Consider the following 20,096-nt stretch of genomic DNA (forward strand, 5'->3'; position numbering starts at 1 on the left):
ATCCAATGGGAAAAAGTCTCTTCAATAAATGGTGTTGGGAAAACTGGACAGCAACATGCAAGAGAAAGAAATTGGACCACTTTTTTTATACCATACACACCAAAAAATTAAAAATGGAATAAAGGCCTAAATGTGAGACTGAAATCACAACAATCCTAGAAGAGAACATTGGCAATAATTTCTCTGACATTGGCTGTAGCAACATTTTTCTAGATAGGTCCCCTGAGGCAAGGGAAATAAAAGCAAAAGCAAACTATTTGGACTACATCAAAATAAAAAGTTTCTGTACAACAAAGGAAACAATCAACAAAACTAAAAGGCAACTTACAGAATGGGAAAAGATATTTGCAAATGACATATCTGATAAAAGGTTAGTATCCAAAATATATAAAGAACTTATAAAACTCAACACTCAAAAAACAAATAATCCAGTTAAAAAATAGTCAGAAGACAAGAACAGGCATTTCTCCAAATAAGACATATAGATGGCCGATATACACATGAAAAGATGCTCATCACTCATCATCAGGGAAATGCAAATCAAAATTACAATGAGACCTCAGACCTATCCGAATGGCTAAAATCAACATCACAAGAAACAACCAGTGTTGGCGAGGATATGGAGGAAAAAGAACTCTCTTGCACTATTGGTAGGAATGCAAACTGGTGCAGCCACTATGGAAAACAGTATGGAGCTTCCTCAAAAAATTAAAAATAGAACTACCCTATGATCTAGCAATCTCACTACTGGGTATTTACCCCCCAAAAAATAAAAACAGTAATTCAAAGGCATACATGCACCTCTATGTTTATAGCAACATTATTTATAATAGCCAAGATATGGACGCAGCCCAGTATCCATCGATCGATGAATGAATGGATAAAGATGAGGTATGTGTATGTATGTGTGTGTGTGTACAACACAAGGGTATATTATTCAGCCATAAAACAGAATAAAATCTTGGCATCTGCAACAACATAGATAGAACTAAAGTATAATGCTAAGGGAAGTAAATCGGAGAAAGACATAGAAGATTTCACTCAGATATGGAATTTAAGAAACAAACACAGGGCAAAAAAGAGAAAGAGAGAGAAACTAAGAAATAGACTCTTAACTACGGAGAGCAAACTGATGGTTATAAGAGGAGAGGTGAGTGGGGGGATGGGCGAAATAGGTGATGAGTACCAGATGATTAAAATAAACAAAGAAAAAATAAAAAGAGCCATTTAATTTACCTTTGGTTTTTTGGGCAGGGATTAGGATTACATGGATCCTTTGAGATGCATGATCCAAATTCAAACTGATGGTCTTGGAGGCCAACACAGCGAGCAATGCAGGCACTGGGGTAAGTGCGTCCATTCTGCCCACACACAGGGACAAACTGATCTGCACAGTTACAGGGCAGACCTGTGGAGAGGACATAGACTCAGTGATGGGTACCTGTACATTCCCCTGCCCATCATATTTCCTAATTAACATGGAGATCTAAAGTTAAAATAGAATTGTGAATTAAGTCAGGAAAAAGCATTCCTCCAATCTCATTTGTTTGCAAAATGGCTTTCCTTTGTTCCATTTATTGCTAGCTAATTGAGGGGCTTCCAAACCTTGATCCCTGGGGTAGAGACCCACATAAACAAAGCTGAATATATCCTGCCAGCCCTTTCTGGCCTGCCAGGTCTCTGTGGAGAGGTCTGCTGTTAATCTAATATTTCTCCCCATATAAGTTAGGGGATGTCTTGTCTCTTGCTGCTTTAAGGATTTTCTTTTTATCTTTGGAATTTGCAAGTTTTACTATTAAATGTTGAGGTGTTGAACGGTTTTTATTGATTTTGGGGGGGACCTCTCTATCTCCTGGATCTGAATACCTGTTTCTCTCCCCAAATTAGGGAAGTTCTCAGCTATGATTTGTTCAAATATGTGCTTCAGGAGCACATATACTAAGATTTGTTCAAATATGCTTTCTGGCCCTCTGGCCCTCTTGGGGCCCTCTGGAACACCAATTATATGTAGATTTTTCCTTCTGAGGCTGTCATTTATTTCCCTTAACCTTTCCTGTGGCCTTTTAATTGTTTTTCTCTTTTTTCCTCAGCTTCCTTCCTTGCCATCAACTTGTCTTCTATGTCACTCACTCGTTCTTCTACCTCATTAACCCTCGTCATTAGGACCTCCAGTTTGGATTGCATCTCATTTAATTGATTTTTAATTTCGGCCTGATTAGATCTAAATTCTGCAGTCATGAAGTCTCTTGATTCCTTTATGCTTTTTTCCAGAGCCACCAGTAGCTTTATAATTGTGCTTCTGAATTGGCTTTCTGACATCGAATTGTAATCTAAATTCTGTAACTCTGTGGCAGAGAGTACTGTTTCTGATTCTTTCTTTTGTGGGAGTTCTTCTTTCTAGTCATTTTGCTCCATGAAGAGTGGCTGTATGAGCGGGCTGCATCAAGAATATCAACCACAACCTAAGTAAATTTCACCCTAGATGATTCTGCTGAGGTCAGAGACCAAAAATTGAAAACAAAGATCAGAACGAAATAAAACAAAAGGACCACTAAAGTGAAAAACAAACTTTAAAACAAAGTAGTAAAAAATAAAAGGCCAGGAATCCTAAAGAAGAGAAAAAAAAAAAAAAGGAAAAAAAAAGGAGAAGAGAAAAACAGTGGGGGGACTGGGAAATGGTGGTGGTGAAGTTAGAGTGGAGGGAGAATGTAGTCCACCTGAGGGGTTCTAGAGAGTGATCTTCTTGTTTCTGAGTATATTAAGTTCTATATATCAGAAGATGCTCAGTCCCAAATTTATATAAACCAGAAATACTTGTAGAGGGCTCCAACGTTGACCACCAAAACATAAATGAAATAAAAAAGGGGGGCAGAATGGGAATGAGGCATCTCACAGAACGAACCAGCATGGTATAGCATTTGGTTCTGGGTGCATAGTGGTCATGTTTTAGAAGGTATAAACTTCAGCCATTGTAAAACAAAATGAGGCAGAGAAAACAAAAAACACAAAACAAAAGAAACCATATCTTGTATATCTCCCAAAATTGAGTATGTTGAAGGTTAATCTAGAAGTGGAAAATATATCTAGGACCTGTAATTGTAGAAATATGAAAGTAAAAAAGGAAGAATCTTAAAAATGAAGAGGTGGTAAAATATTGTAGTTAGGGTGGGAAAAGAGCAAAAAAATTGTAAACAAAGCTAAAGGTACTAAAAGTAAAGAATGCTCCTCCCACTCTAGTGTATAAATCTAGTTAGACATCTGAAGTCTGGCTTAGGGGATTTCTGGAATGGTATTAAAGGGTAATACCAAAAGAACAAGAAGGTACTTGGGAAATTATTGTAATTTTGAGACTTAAAAATGTTTATGAGCAATCAATCAAGAAAACTACTTTCTTGACATTCTTTTGCTTTATGCTGCTGGATTATGCTCCAGTAAGTTAAGAGGCTAGTGAGAGGAGATGCCTTTTTCTTGAGAAGCAGCTACAGCTGTTGACAACAACAGCATGGTCGACTGCTATCAACTGGGAATGGCTTTGTTCTAGATCTGAAATACTCTTGGTTCTGGGCAAAGAGGAGCCAGGTAGCTGCCTTTACTCCATTTCATGCCACTGCAGCAGCAAGTTGATTCTTCTTTCCCAGGAGTTAGTATTACACATGGAGAGGGGTGGGAGGAGAACACATTAGGAGTTTACTGACCTTGTACTTCCAGCCCATTGGAAATAAAAAGTAAATCAGAAATAAGAAGTGTGCAGCAGGTTTCTGGAAAAGTGAAAGCAGGACTAACACCCCATCCTCTATCCACTCTGAGTACCAACCTTGGTGCTTTATTGTCATCATTGTTATTATCCTTTATCAGCTCTGCTTTGATAAGAGCAATTCATTCTGCTTAGAGAAACCATAAAACCATTGGGGATGAAGAGTGAACTAAAGATTTCTGCGGAAGACTACTTATTTATTTATTTAATTTACTTACCAACTTACTTACATCTAAATGTTTTTGGAAGATGAACTTTCCAACTAGCAGGACCCTTTTCACCTGTAGCATATAGCCCCTCATGTTCTGGGATAAATGAAGGTAATGCCTATTTAGCTGGCAGACTCTAAGGAGATTTTACTGGCCACAAAGTATACCACATTTCTTGAGACTCAGATATTGTCCTAGTCCAAACACAATTCAGAGATGTTCATAAAAATGTTTAAGTCTCAAAATTACAATAATTTCCTAAGGTACCTTCTTGTTCTTCCCCTTCCCTAAGGAGATGAAGAGTGGAAGGAACCTACATGATGACTTTACAAACTTTGTCCTTATCTTGTCTTCGGTATTACCCTTTGACATTCCAGAAATCCCTCAAGCCAGATATTAACATCTAATTTCTAGATTTTATAAACTAGATTGGAGGGAGCATTCTTTGCTTTTCCTACATATAGCTTTATTTATAGGTGTCTGTACCTAATGATCCAGTAAACTAAGGCAGGACTGGGAAAAAGGTGATGAGAAAAACACTAGAACACAAACAAATTTATCAAATACATTTTATAACATAATGGTAGGGGTGGATGGGGTATTTTAGCAAGCGGAAAAGTTCCTCTTAACTGAAACTGTCCCAATCACTTGGCCCTGTTCTTTTTGATCCATGGAATTTTAATACTAGTGCTGGAAGGGTCCTGAGAAATCTTTTTTTTTTTTTAAAAGATTTTATTTACCCATTCATTTGACAGAGAAAGAGAGAGAGAGAGGGTACAAACAGTCAGAGTGGTAGGCAGAGGGAGAGGGAGAAGCAGGCTCCCTGCTGAGCAGAGAGCCTGACATGGAGCTTGATCCCACCACCCAAGCTGAAGGCAGATGCTTAACTGAGTGAGCCACCCATGTGCCCCTAAGGAACCCTTTAGTTTAATGTCTTCCATTCAGAGAGGAGGAAACAGATCCAGAGAGGGAAAGTACCTTGTTCTCGGATTATGTATTTATTTTACTGTGTACATCTGCAGTTATGGCTAGACCAGCAAAGCTATCTTGAAGCAAAATGGGTACAAATGGATGATGGCCACTAATGGGTGGCCATGGTTACCTGTGAAGGTGCGACGGTCATCTTCGGAACTGTGCTCACTGAGGCACAGACGGGTAGAACACACCAAATTGCCAGCAAAACAAGAACAGATATTGCAGTCAATATTAAACGATGTCCCATGACCTGAGAAAAAGAGAAAATGTTGACCCATTTCATGCATTTATGAGTAAATCATAAATTAAAAATGTAATAGTTTAAGTTTTAAAATAGAAATTCTTGAAAGATGACTTCTGAATATACAGACTAGAAAGTTAAATCTGTAACATTTATATTTTCATACTTACCTCCCACCATTTCTCTCTAAACCCCTAATGGCTAGTCTCACCAGACTGTTCCCTATTATCTGGGAATGTTTTTGGCTTCCCTTTCTGCCTCACTGCTCCTCTCCTTCTGGAACTTTGATCATCTCTCCGGAATCAGCCCTGATGCCACCTTTGAATTGAAGACTCTCCTGATGCCCTGGCAGGAATGACTAGGTCCTTGAAGACACTTGATCTGCTCCTTTTGTGCTCCAATTCTCCCCCATCTGATCACATACAGCATGACCTCAATCCCTCACCCCAGTTTTAGCCCCATAAGGTGCTAGTATGTTCTTCTGTAAAGAATAGGTATTTAGCCAGTGGAACTCATGGAAGGAATGAATTTGTTTATCCTCAAATATTGTGATACATGGTACCTACCTTACATTTTGGCTAAGTGGAATATGGGCTAAAAAATGAATACCTGACTTGTTCTAGGGCAGACAATTACAGGCTCTTTTTAGCCAAAAGCACTCTTCTTTCAAATAAGATCTCAGACAGAAGAGTAAACCAAGAGGCATATTAAAGCTGAACTACTCTGGTTGATGGGTATAGGGTAATGGAGGGGAGAGGGTGGAAAAGTGAACAGCTGTGGGGGAGTACATTCTCAAAAGTAGCATTTTTCCCCACAATTTTTGAGGTTGTATATTGACATGAATGGTTGTTAGGGCTATAAGCAAAACATGGTTAAGGAAGCAGTGAGAAACCTCCAACTTTTAGAGAGGGCATCAAAGGGGGGCACTTCTTCATGTGCTCTGTCCCAATGCCTAGTCAACAGTGTAGTTCCCACCCTCCAGTTCACTATCTAGGATGCCAAACTCTGACTTTTACTACTGGTAAAGAGACACAATTGAGGAAGGGATGGGAAGGACACACATGGGTCCTTTCCTGTGGAGGGCAAGGGCTTTGGAGTCAGGCCGAGGACTGAATGTGCTTAAAACAATTAAAAGTTCAGTAAGTATTAATTAATTAATTGTTATCAGCTATTAATCCCTTCTCTTTTTTTAAATTTTTATTTATTTATGATAGTCACACAGAGAGAGAGAGGCAGAGGGAGAAGCAGGCTCCATGCACCAGGAGCCCGACGTGGGATTCGATCCCGGGTCTCCAGGATCACGCCCTGGGCCAAAGGCAGGCGCCAAACTGCTGCACCACCCAGGGATCCCTATTAATCCCTTCTTGAGGAGGCTCCTAAGAAGGTTCCTTAGAAGTCCTAGTGTCCTGTAGAGTACAGTTTGAAAAATACTGCCCTGGAGGATCTGATTTGTAGACCTTACTCTTTGGTGGGAATCTACTCAATGTTCTTATAAAGTTAAGATAACTAATCTCATATTAGAAATGAAAAGGGACGCCTGGGTGGCTCAGTGGTTGGGCGTGCCTTTGGCTTAGGTCATGATCCCAAGATCTGGGATCGAGTCCCACATCAGGCTCCCTGCGAGGAGCCTGCTTCTCCCTCTGCCTATGTCTCTGCCTCTCTCTCTCAGTCTGTGTCTCTCATGATAAATAAATAAATCTTAAAAAAAAATAAAAAGAAAAAAAGCAAATATAGTTCAAGACTCACTTTTTCTTTTTCCTCCGACAATACACGACTTCTGAAGATCTATACAGTGCATCTCCATACAGTTTTCCAAGAGTCCACTTTGTCCACATGAGCAAATTTTGTAACAACCAACTTCCCCTGCAGATGATGGCACCTGAATTAGTGTCCCTTGACGGACAATGAAATCAGAGGCTTCTCCCAATTTGCAACCTGTACAAACAAAAATAAGCTGAGAGAGATGGTATTGTTCTATAACATTAAAAATATTTTACATAAGTCTTATAGGCACTGTGTGGTACTAAAGATTATGTAATAGAACTTTTACTAAGTTGAAGAATTGGTTTGATTCACTGACCAAACCATTTCCTCTCATATGAAAAGTCTATGGTCCGTGAGATGGTGGTGATTACGGATCTATACCCCAAAGCTAGCTATAGTTCAGTACAAAAATGCTATAAGGTATGTTGTTCTTGTTGTTTTTTACTTCTTTAGGCTTACCAAGGATATTTAAAAAATCACAGATATTTTTAAAATGGACTATAAAAACTGATAATATTTTTAGAGTACGCTTGGTCAGGAAAACTTTTAGTGATGGGATGCATGCATATTGTAAATTCAAAGTAAAGGTGAGTACTTCATTGGACTTGAGGAAAACCCATTCATTTCCAATTTTAACAAGATTTATCGGGATCCCAGGGTGGCGCAGCGGTTTGGCGCCTGCCTTTGGCCCAGGGCACAATCCTGGAGACCCGGGATCGAATCCCACATCGGGCTCCCGGTGCATGGAGCCTGCTTCTCCCTCTGCCTCTCTCTCTCTGTGTGTGACTATCACAAATAAATAAAAATTAAAAAAAAAAAAAAACAAGATTTATCTTGACTCTATAGCTGATATATTCTGGTATTACACAGATATTATAAATGATCCTTTGAGACATCATAGTTATTTAATTATTTAATTTAATCTTCTATTCCTTTTTACTTCACAGATAATTCTTAAAAAGATTTTGTTGATTTATTTGAGAGAGAGAGCACTAGAGAGAGAGAGAGAAAGCATGAGTATGGGGCATAGGGAGAGGGAGAAGCAGGCTCCCTACTGAGCAGGGAGCCCAATGTGGGACTTGATCCCAGGACTCCAGGATCATGACATGAGCCAAAGGCAGATGCTTAACTGACTGAGCCACCCAGGTACCCCTATTTCACAGATATATTTATTTATTCTTGTAAAGATTTTATTTATTTTTTCATGAAAGACACAGTGAAAGAGGCAGAGACATAGGCAGAGGAAGAAGCAGGCTCCTTGCAGATGAGCTCGATGCAGGACTCAATCCCAGGACCCTGGGATCACGCCTGCACCAAAGGCAGACGTTCAACCACTGAGCAATAAAGGTGCCCCAAGATTTTATTTATTTTCACAGACATTTTTAAATGGTGATTTTAATATGACAAAGAAACATTTTCAATTGGGAAATAGGGAAAAGGAAGCAAAATGTTGCCACTGTACTCTAAAGGGATGCACAAAGAGATAAAGACATCAAAATCCAATGGGATAAATATTTCTTATTCAAGAGGCCTCCTGCATTTCAAAAAATAAATCAGTCTTAAAATCATATGCATCTCAATAAAACATTAAGCTTATGGAGATAACTGTACATTCCTTGAGTATGTCTTTTCTCCATATAACTAAAGGAAAGAAAAGAAAAAACATGAATAATGTGCAGTACACTTTTTCAAACATTACAACATGGGAGAGAATGTACAAAAAACTGGCTTTTCTTTTCTTTTGTTGTCAAGAACCCTGTAACTCATTATGAGAATCAGTTTACATCCTAAATGATCATTGAAAATTACATTTGTCTTTGTCTTTTCCTGCCTATATAACTAACACATGTTTATGGGGAAAACCTCAAAATTACAGAAAAACATAACTTAGAAAATAAAGTTCATTGTGAGCTCACTCCAAAGATAATCCTTATAAAGACATAACCAGCGGCACAAATCCACACTCACCCCACATCCACACCCATCTACGTCTTACCTTGAACACAAGAGTATGGAAGGCAGGGATCTCCAGACGGACACCCCTTCCGGTTTACCTCACAGAGCTCATTAGCAGGGCAAGGATTTGGGTTACAGGGATGAGTGACCTCTTCTACAATATTACCCAAAGTACTTGGCTCTGAAAAACCAAACACAGATCAGATAAACCAACCCAAAAAGGTAACAGAGGTCTGTAAATTATCTGAATTAATTATGGCTAGAATAAATGGAGAGCTTGTGAGTAGAAAGTGAGGCCTAATTCTAGTAAATTATCAAAACACAGAGATTCTCTGATCATTTGTGAATTTAGCATAAACATTTATACATTCATTCACTTGTTTATTTACTGGGTACCTATGATATACTGGGAAAGGTTCTGGGCTTTGGAGATATAGGAGTGAACAAAATAGACAAATCTCTATTGTAGAATTTACATTTTATTTGGGAAATAGACTAGGAGTATATGTATGCATGTGTGTCTCTGTGTATATAAATTTAAAAAGTTACCAAATGATAAGTAATAAGTAGTATAAAGGGATGGAAAGTGGTAAGTATACTTTGGATAGGGTGGCCAAATAGGTGCTTATGCCTAAGAGGAATAACTCTGCACATTTTACCATAAACTATAATAATTCACTATGGTAAGATGGATCCTGTACCATGATTATATTTGTCAACTTGTGAAATAATGACCATGGAAGAGTCTCACTTCATATAAAGTGTATGTGATAAAGAGTGTTAAAATTCAAACAAAAACATTTCTTTAATTTTTTTCCTTCTACACATATATTTCACTGCTCAAATAGAGTCTAGGCTTGTGAATACATTAGTTTTGCTCACTTGATTTTAGGCCAGACTCAGACTGGGGCTAATAAAGGCATAAGGGTTCTTGAAGTTCATCTCATACAGCCCAATCTTTTTATAAATAAGGAAGCTGAGGTTGAAAGAAGTGGTCTGTTCAAAGCCACGGAGGTCTACACTCTAGTACAATGTTTTTTTATTGGGGGGGGGTGCTATATTGGTCATAAAGGTTGAGGGACCATAGTATGTTGGCCTTAAGAAAGTGTGGCTGATATCACGAGCTGCAAATCTAGCATCTACTCTTCTCTTCCTGCTTACTAATAATAGTATGACACAATGGTTTCACAGCTAAGAAGATCATATTTCTCAGTTTCCCTTACAGCTAGGGCGGTTTTCCCTTATATTAGGACATGGTGGTTAGAATTCCAGGAGCCATGTTGAGATGATAAAGTACCTGAAGTAACTTTGATGATGGAAGCCAAAGACTAAGGACAGTGTGGAAAGCAAAAGGAGCATGGACTCTGGATGGTGGAGAACTATAACAGCCCTGGACTTACTTACTTATCTATCTATCTATCTATCTATCTATCTATCTATCTATCTATCTGCTTGTTTATGGCTTTCCTTTTCTTTTACCCGTTGTTCTGTTATTTGCAGTAGAACTCAGTCCTATCTAACACAGGAAAACTAAATAGGAGCTGAATTCTTGGTCCGCCTTTCCAGCCAGCTCAGAGCACTAACGCCCCCTGGCGGCAGCATAGACCCTTTCGCTACCCTAACAACAGTGGTGTGTGTAGAGAGTTCCCTCAGATTTCCAAGGCACAGGGTCATCTCCTGCTAAGACACTCAGCTTCAGGATCCCTCAATGGGATACCATCTTACTCTTCTAGCTCTTGGCCTAGCTCTTAGCAGAATTATTTTGGCAGAGACAAAAGTTGCATTTTCAAGTACTAACCCAGACCGTCATTCCTTACTCCCTCGTTGGTGGGTTGGTCTAAGCCAAGCTTGGCTCAGGTCTACTAATATTCTGAAGACAAAAAGCTAAAGATTCCCTAGGGGTAAATTCCACTTCCTGGTCAAATCATGACAATGATATGGAGCTGTTATCTAAGATGATTACCCCAGATTCATTGCTCAGAATTCTTTATTGACAATAGTACATCAGTTCCTCAGAATAAGATAATCACTTGTGCTTATGTATTTTAAGATGATAATTCTTTCCAAGGCCAAAAGGGCCAAACAAATAAGAGTCTGCAATTGAGATTGTATCATTAAACCACACATTTTCAGCAGATAGATGTTCATCCAAAGCAAACATGAAGGGCAGAGATGGAAGGGAGAAGTATTCAAAATCTAAAAAAACAAAGTACTTACTGAGGTATGTATCCAAAGGTATACAATTCTCTAGGTCATCTGTAGGTGACAGAAGCTCACAAATACTTTCAGCTGTGTGGTCTTCAGGGAATTTATTCTGGTCCCCACATTTCTTAAGAATCTCCACACAATCTGATCTTAAAAAGAAAAATACACACAAATCATCTCATGTTGTCTTGTCAACATCAATTCTGTTTCTGAAGCCTTCTAGAAGGTGAGTTTTCATAACAATGATTTACAATTGGTAGGTTAGAGTAATGGCAAAAGAAATCAGAAGTCAGAGAAGACTTCAGGTTGCACAGTAGTAAGTAATGTAATATCAAAGCATCCTTTCCTCTTATCTGAGATCAAAGGCCTCGCTCAAATTTTATACTCATACTGTTACTACGATCAATGTGGCTTGTCCCTGTTTTTGAAAGAAAATTAGGGCAGCCGGGGTGGCACAGCGGTTTAGCACTGCCTGCAGCCTGGGGTGTGATGCTGGAGACCTGGGATGGAGTCCTACATCGGGCTCCCTGCATGGAGCCTGCTTCTCCCTCTGCCTGTCTCTGCCTCTCTCTCTCTGTGTCCTCATGAATAAATAAATAATTTTAAAAATTAAAAAAAGAAAGAAAATTAAACTAGACTAGTCTGATTTGACCTTTGCAAAATCCTTTCTTTCAGGACCTTATGCTTGCTTGGTTCTTCCTCCTTCTCTCCCCTTCTCTTTTTAAATATTTTAAAAATTATCAACATTAAGGTGTTTGGCCCATAACAACTGGAAAGTACACTACTTTAAAATTTTCTCAGTCTTCAAAAGGGATTTGATTCTTTAAGTTTTCATGCTAAGAATCCATAGATTTCCCACTGGTTGCCTCTTGCTTGTCACTAAAGTTACCCTTCATCTTTCTCCTTACTCAGGTCTTCCCCAAGTCATGCCACAGAATAGATGGACACTGTTTAAGGTTGAAATAATATGCCATCAGTCATCAAGTGCCCCATAACACCAAGACACACACCAACAACTTAGGGGCTGGACAGTAACTTGGTTTTTAGAAAAATAGGTGCTTGAAGATCAGGTGGCATAAATTACTAAATGGTTAATGCTTCTGGATTTACCCAGCACAGCAGCTTTTTTATCTTTATCCTAGATCTCCTAAGCAAACAATTCACAAAATGTTCCCTAGAAACAGGCCCTAATGACCATATTCACTAATTCCTTTACTCATCAAACATGTATGGAACACCTACTGTGTATCAGGATTATGCTAATCCCTGAAGAGAAAAAGAGAAGAGACAAGAAAAAGGAGTCACAAGGAAGAATAAATTCCTCAAGGAGAACAAACTCTAACAGAATAAAAGTGCACATATTAAATATAAAAACAGAATTGCACATTGAAGGTACTCAATAAATGTTTTTGGAACTAAATTCCATGAGAGTAGTTCAAATAAAGGCCTATTGACGTTTGTAGGAAGGATAAATTACTATTAGCTGGAGAGATCTGGGAAGATTCCATAGGAATGACTTGCATCTGAGAGAGGCTAAGAAAGATAGGCAGTGGGTAAGTGAAGATGGAAGAGTATTTTAAGCAGAGGAGGAAATTTAACATGTGAGAAGTATAGGCAAAGGGAAGTGGTGGGAGAGAAAACTCTAAAAATAGGCTACAGTTCAAATCACGGTCTGAACCAAGACTGGAGAGTCATTACGGGAAAGAAACTTACTTGCAAATAATACTTCCCCGGGATTTACTATGACAAGGTTTAATCTGCAGTGAACAAGCTATTGCTTTCCACATTTCTGGCTGACACTTCTTAATGTCAAGAACAGGTATGTTGATAAATGGCATCTTTATGCTTCCTTTCTCCCACAGCTTCATGTCATTCATGGCTCCTTGATCTGACTGAGCATTACAACTCCTGAAAAGTTCTGTTGGCCTGAAAAGAAAAAAGGCCAGAAAGAATCAAGAGGCAATTATTTTCTAGAGAGAATAGGTAAAATCCTAACATACTGATGCAGCAGGAAAATCTGATTTTCTTAAGTACATACAACACATCAAAGAATATCAGCTTTGAATGTATGGAGATTCAATGTAGACACATTAAGATTGTGACTACATCTTTCCTTTTTAACAAAGATTTTGTGATGCAGTTGAACTTTCAAAATGCTCTGTGTGGGGCTATCATCTTTAGATTGTACCATTTTTTCATATGACAAAGTAAATGATCCAACTTTTAGAAACAGATATAATATAAAAATGAAATATACAAACAGGGCAGATGGGAGCTATACTTGTGGTGAACATGGCATGGTGTATAAAACTTGTCAAATTACTAAGTTGTACACTTGAAACTAATGTAACATTGTGTGTGAACTATACTCAAATTTAGAGTTTGAACAAATGACATCTTAGTATTATTATAAAAAAATAGTTTTGATCTCATGGTGTTTGGGAGACCATGCACCACACTTTAAGAAACACTCTTTTTTTCATTCACCTGTTTATAGACAAAGTCTGTGTCCAGTTTTCATGTGTCTCTTAATGGCCACAAATGGTATTGTTGGGGCATAATTTTCTAAGAAACTGCCAAACTATTTTCCAAAGTGGTTACACCATTTTACACTCTTAGCAGCAATGTATGAAAGTTCCAGGCACTTGGAACTGTTGTCAGTCTCTTTAGTTGTAGCCACTCTGCTGGCATGCAGTGGTACTCTACTGGTTTTAATTTGCATTTTGCTGATGACCAATCACATCAAACACCTTTTCATGCACTTATTGGCTATCTGGGTATCTTCTTTTGTGAAGTGTCTTTCTAGCTATTCACCCTCTTTAGAAAAAGTTGTCTTTTTACTATTGATTATAAAAGAGTTCTTTATATATTCTGGATATAAGTCCTGTGTCAGATATATGTATAACAAATATTTTCTTCCAGTTCGTGGTTTGCCTTTTCATTTTTTTAAAGATGTATTTATTTTAGAGAGACAAAGAGAGAGCATGAGCAGGAGGGGCAGATGGAGAGGGACAGAGAGCATCTCAAGCAGACCTGCACTGAGCACAGAGCCTAAAACAGCCTTGATCCCACAACCCTGAGATCATGACCTAAGGTGAAACCACCACTCAGGCTCCCTGCATGGAGCCTGCTTCTCCCTCTGCCTCTCTCTCTCTCTGTGTATGTCATGAATAAATAAATAAAATCTAAAAAAAAAAAAAAAAGAATCTAGAGATCAGTTTCAGAAAAATTAACATCTTAAAAATATTGAGTCTTCTAATTCATGAACATGGTACCTCTCTTTGTTTATTCACTGTCTTTAATTCCTTTCTATAAAGTTTTCTGGTTCTGGTTCTCAATATATAGTTCTTATACCTCTTTTGTTAAATTTATTCTATTTCATGTTTTTTGATGCAATCGTATAAATTTGTATTTTTTAAATAAATTTCATTTTCCAATTGTTTGTTGCTAACATACAGAAATACAATTGGCTTTTGTATGTTAACCTTGTATACTGTCACTTTATTAAATTTAAGGATTTATGGGGAGTTTGTTTGTAGATTTGAGGACATCTCCTTTCATGGTTCCCACTTTTCTGGGGTTTTCTACTCCTGCATCTAGCTACTCTGGCAGCCCTAAACTCTGATCTCTAACTCCTCAGGCCAAGACTAATGCTTTTTACTAGAATTCTTTATACCATGCAAGGGGGCTGAGAGTGCCCATGAAGGAAAAACTGGATAAATGTGCTCTCATGCAGTGTGGTTCTCTGTATTATGAGATACAGCCCCTCCTGCTTTTGGTCACCCTCTAATGTCTTTAAAACAATACTTACCAAATATTTTGTACAGAGTTCATAATTGGTACTTGCAGAAGTATTAGTTTGATACAAACTGCTCCACCATCCCCAGAAGCCAGACTACATGCCTAAGTTTAACTTCAAACATTTCAGATTTCAAATTTATTCAATCTCTAAGCCAGGTCCTTATTGGCTAACACTCAATCATCAGCTGTAAAGATATCTCAATTTTCTTACTTGAAATAATATTCTGAATACCTTTTTAAAAAATATTCTGAATGTTTTTATTTTTTATTTTAAGATTTTAGTTATTTATTTGAAAGAGAGAGAGAGAGAGAGAGAGAGAGAGAGAGCACAAGCAGGGGAACGGTAGAGGGAAAGGGAGTAGCAGGGAGCCTGATGCAGGACTCCATCCCAGGACACCAGGATCACAACCCGAGTCGAAGGCAGATGCTTAACCAACTAAGCCACCCAGGTGCCCCTATTCTGAATACTTTTAAAAGAATAGGATTTTTGTTCATTTGAACTTCCTTCTGGCCCAACTGAATTATCCTTTTCCTCTTCACCCTCTTGATCTCCAGGCTGTAGCTCACAAAACCAGCCCCTTCTTATTTAGGAACTCTCTCTCTGGCTTCTCCGATATCATGTTCTCTATGCTTCTGGATGTTTGTTCACCCATTCAGTTTTGGGCCCTTGTTTTTCTGACCATACTTGATACTTCAATAAAATACAAATAGGTAAGAAAATATTTTTTTTGTATGAAGTAGGGAAGTCACTGAGTGGGACCTTCAGACAGGTGAAGTAAACTTCTACATAAACTGTTGAAAAGAGGGCATTTGGATGACCAAATTGTTCACGGTGATTTATTCTGCAGTGGATTGTTTCCACTGGTTGTGTAATAGAAGGAAGAGGGGGAGAATGGTTGATTGAAGACAGAAAAGATTCTTTGAATTATAGATGCTTTAAAATCTTTAGTCTAGAAAGGATTTTGTTACAGTGCTTCCTTTCCCAGAGGTGATTTACTGGATGGGTTATAGCATTTAAAGATGAAATAATAAAAAAATACTACTTCCTTTTAACTTAGCACCAGAGTAAAAATCAGAGTAAAGTGGTATTTTCACTTACTTAAAAACAAGATAATGATAAAACACTTCCATTCCATGTACAACAGTTTGCTCTTACCTGTTGTTAAAATTAGTACAGTAAGTAAGATTTCTACAGCCCAACTGGCAAGGTTCCCGAACGTCTGCTAAACAGGTCAACATGGACACTTCCGCTGGATTATATTCACAAAAACGATCAAACTCTTGCCAGCTCTGTGTGTTGCCCCAGCTCATGCTATAAAGTTTAGTGCACAGTTCTCTGAAACAAAGGCACAAATGCAGAAACACAGATGAGCCAAATGAATATTTGATTTGCATAAAACTCAAATTCTATGAACTATTACTTTAGAATATAAATAAGAAAAAAGCACAAAAGCCAAAAGACTAAAATTTATCTCCCATAATTTAGACCCATAAACTGAACTTTTCCATGAAAATGTTAGCCATCTTTTGTCATCCTTCTCTTTCCTTTTTGCTATGGTTGCTACATAGCTCAGTGCTAACTGTAATATTTAATTACGGTATTTGTACATCCTTATTCTTGGCACAATTATATCTTCTAATTCTGATCTCTCTTTTGCCTTTACGTAAAGTAAGGTAAGGCATACGTTTTGCCTCCACAAAGATAGATTCCCTTATATTTATGTTTCAATCACAGGACATAAAACTGTGACATGGTCCTCAGATTTAAGAAGCTTTACAGACTCAGGGTTCACCAGTTTCTCCCTGAAAAATTATCCCGAAGCCACTTACATTCCTTAAGATAGGCCAAGATATCTACATGTAAAGGCTTATGAATTCCATAGCTTTTATATACTATTGTAGTTAATATATAACTATCTTATTTGCAGTACTTGATGATTATAAAACAGCTTATAAATAACTAAAATAATATCAGTACTATTTCCAAAGTGCCTACACATTAGTTTAATTTTAAAAATTGATAAATGTAATAAAAATGTAAGAAACATAATACATGTAATATAAAAGATGATACTACCAAAACATGTAAAATGACAAGAAAAATTCTCCACTCTTGCCACATTTTATTTGACTTTCATAATTAACCCTATGAGGAAGATGTCTTTACTTTTATAAGTGTATTCATTTACTCTACTGATGTTTACTGAGTGCCTATTTTGTGTTAGACCCTGTTCAAGGCATTGGATATGCAATGGGAAATAAGAGAGACAAGGTCTCTGCTCTCAATGGAGCTTACACATTATAGAGATGAGGAAGCTGTGATCGAGTTAAATTAGGTACTTTGAATTGGAAACCAGTCCTTTCTCTAGTTCTTAACTTTCTCTATAACTTTGGACAGACTTTTAATAACATTGCAAAGTTAGTTTTCTATATATAAGCTGGAATTAGACAAACTGATATCAACCATAAGATGATAACAATCATTTTATAAGGTTTCATATAAGAGGAAATAAGATGGAAGCAAACCATAAAACCTTATATCAAGGTAAGGTGGGACACATGTTTCTTAGTGAGATTCTTCTAGGATGACATAGCAATTCTAGTCTCCAGTGACTTTAGAGCATAGACACTTTTAAGGACATTCAAAGAATTACTCAGCATTCCCCCATAAATAAATACATTTATTGATTCCTATCAGCAATCCAATGTCCTTAATCACAGGACCAATTTAACTTCTCTTAAGCTCTTCTGTTAATTTTCTCTGGATATTATCTAGTTTTTTTTAAATATTAATATCTTTGTTAAAGTTTGATGAGCTTTTCTAGGCACAATTTTTGCTAAAGGTCCATTCAGTTTAGAAACCACAGGAAAAACTGTTTCATTCCTAGTGATACTCATTTCAGGATATTCTGGTAATATGTGGTCCATTTTCACCTAAAATATCCTTAATAAGGCAAACTTCTGTTACCTGTGTTCTACCACGACCTTAGTTATCTCCATTTATTCTTGTCTCTAGATTGTTTCTTCCATCTTCTATTTGTATTATTTTATCCCTACATGAATCATCCAAATGAATGCCAATATAACTGCGGTCTAACTTTGAGTATAAGTGCCAATCCAGATCATTCACCAATATATGCAAAGGTTAGTTACTGTTCAAAGTTTCATAATTTAACAAACAGAATATCCCTTAGATGTCACATCCAAACATCTTCTAAATTGTAAGCTTATTTAAATGATGACCTTGGGGGTAGAATCCACGTTGCATCATCTTTAAATATTTATTGCCCTGCCAATGTTAATCTTCTATACCCCAAAACTGAGTTCTTTTAGCAATGTTTAAAAACAATGTTTTATATACACATGACGCTCATTAAGTATTTGCTGGATGAAAGATTTTATATCTTCTAAACGCTTAAGTCTACACAATGCAAAAATATGGCACACATTTACTAGACTTAAAATCACTAATTAAAAAAAATCACTAATTAAAATGTTATTTTCTACTGGTTTTAATAAAGGAAAATGAGATACTGACCTACATGTTGAAGTGTTTGCTTTAGAACAACAATGCAATTTAGCCCCATCCAGGCCTGTAGAGGGAGGAGGGTGTAGGGTGACTCCAGGATGAACAGACTGTGAGCTTTCAAGGAAACACTGCCAAAGAGGATCCTGAGGTAAAGGCTGAGTCTTACAACCCTCGATGAGGCCATCAACAATTTCCATTTCTGTTTTCTTAGACATCAGAATTCTCTTGCAGGCATTTTGGCAAGCATGGTCTTCAGCTCTGTCACAGCAATATAAACCTACATTTTCAGAATATATATGACTTAATTAGCTGATTTTATGTCATGCACTGCTCAGAACAGAAGAACATGATGGTGTACTGGTAACACTACTACTCAATCATATGTCAGTATCTGCAGTACACAGGGCCCACAAATTCTCGCTCCATTACTTTGTAGTGTAACAAATAACTGAAGAACTAAAGATGGACTAGGTATCTATTACCAGAATTTACCACTGTCTCCAAACATGGGATCTTTAGCACCAATCCCACAGAAATGAAAAATCCTACACCTAAGAAGTCCTTACATGCGAAGTATCTTATGTTCCTGGAAAAAGGTATTACAGGTCAAACTGGAATTATTTCGTGTTAGAAATAACTCCCTAAAAGGGATTATATTGGGCAGCCCAGGTGGCTCAGCGCTTTGGCGCCACTTTCAGCCCAGAGTGTGATCCTGGAGACTTGGGATCGAGTCCCACGTTAGGCTCCCTGCATGGAGCCTGCTTCTCCCTCTGCCTGTGTCTCTGCCTCTCTCTGTGTGTCTCTCATGAGAAAATAAATAAAATCTTAAAAAAAATAATAAAAGGGATTGTGTTCCTGACAGAATGAAAGAGATGTCTAATTTCAATAGCAAAGACCACAAAAACCATATTTCATCACATTCTGGGGTATAAAGCTTTTGTATACCTGTGCAAGTTAATTTAAGTTGTAATTTAAATAATATAACAGCAAACTCTGACAAGATGTCAAGTTGCTTCTGCTCCTGCCTTTAAGGTGAATGAAGGAAAAAAAAGAAAAAGAATGAAGGTTGAGGCACCTGGGTGGTGCTGTCAGTTAAGTATCTGACTCGGTTTTGGTTCAGGTCATGATCTCAGGGTCTGAGATGGAGCCCACATAGGCTCCGTGCTCAGTGGGGAAATCTGCTTAAGGTTCTTTCTCTTCCTTTTCCTCTGCTGCACCTGCCCTCATGCACATACTTTCTCAAATAAATAAATCTTTTAAAAAAATAAAATGAATGAAGGTTGTTTGTGGCAGATGTCATCGTCTGATTTTCATCATACAGCCACACCACAGAATGCTATAAGCATCAGAGTTCTCCTTTAGATGCTGGACAAGAGGGCACGTATCATTGCTTCTGGGTTTACAAAAACAAGTCTCACAGTATCTCACTGTGAATCAAAACAATGGCATCGGCTTATAAATCTTGTACGTGTTTTGTCAGTTTGGTTTAATTAGTCAATTGTTTAAAGTGTGTTCACCTCTAAATGAAGAAAATGGATTAAAGGATGTATGAAGCTGAGACTCTGAAGACCATACAAAGTGCAGGTTCATTAGGAGGCCCTAATTTTCAAAAGTATCAGGATCTCTTCTCATTTTTATGATACTTTTATTATAAAAGTAATA

At 37.6% G+C, this 20,096-nt stretch overlaps 1 protein-coding gene across 2 annotated transcripts in view; it reads right to left on the reverse strand.

The window, feature by feature from the left end:
• Positions 1-20,096, reverse strand: part of RECK (reversion inducing cysteine rich protein with kazal motifs) — an 86,388-nt gene that overhangs the window by 29,989 nt on the left and 36,303 nt on the right. For both annotated transcript variants that reach the window (XM_055302250.1, XM_055302249.1), the window contains exons 9-16: positions 18,444-18,711; positions 16,062-16,241; positions 12,818-13,030; positions 11,117-11,253; positions 8,940-9,080; positions 6,926-7,114; positions 5,066-5,188; positions 1,237-1,408 (exon numbers count right to left, since the gene is read on the reverse strand). In XM_055302250.1, coding sequence (XP_055158225.1) covers positions 1,237-1,408; positions 5,066-5,188; positions 6,926-7,114; positions 8,940-9,080; positions 11,117-11,253; positions 12,818-13,030; positions 16,062-16,241; positions 18,444-18,711 — 1,423 coding nt within the window. The remainder of the gene's footprint in view (positions 1-1,236; positions 1,409-5,065; positions 5,189-6,925; positions 7,115-8,939; positions 9,081-11,116; positions 11,254-12,817; positions 13,031-16,061; positions 16,242-18,443; positions 18,712-20,096) is intronic.

This window comes from Nyctereutes procyonoides, unplaced genomic scaffold (genome assembly GCF_905146905.1).
Source record: "Nyctereutes procyonoides isolate TBG_1078 unplaced genomic scaffold, NYPRO_anot_genome, whole genome shotgun sequence".
NCBI classification, from domain to species: Eukaryota; Metazoa; Chordata; class Mammalia; order Carnivora; family Canidae; genus Nyctereutes; species Nyctereutes procyonoides.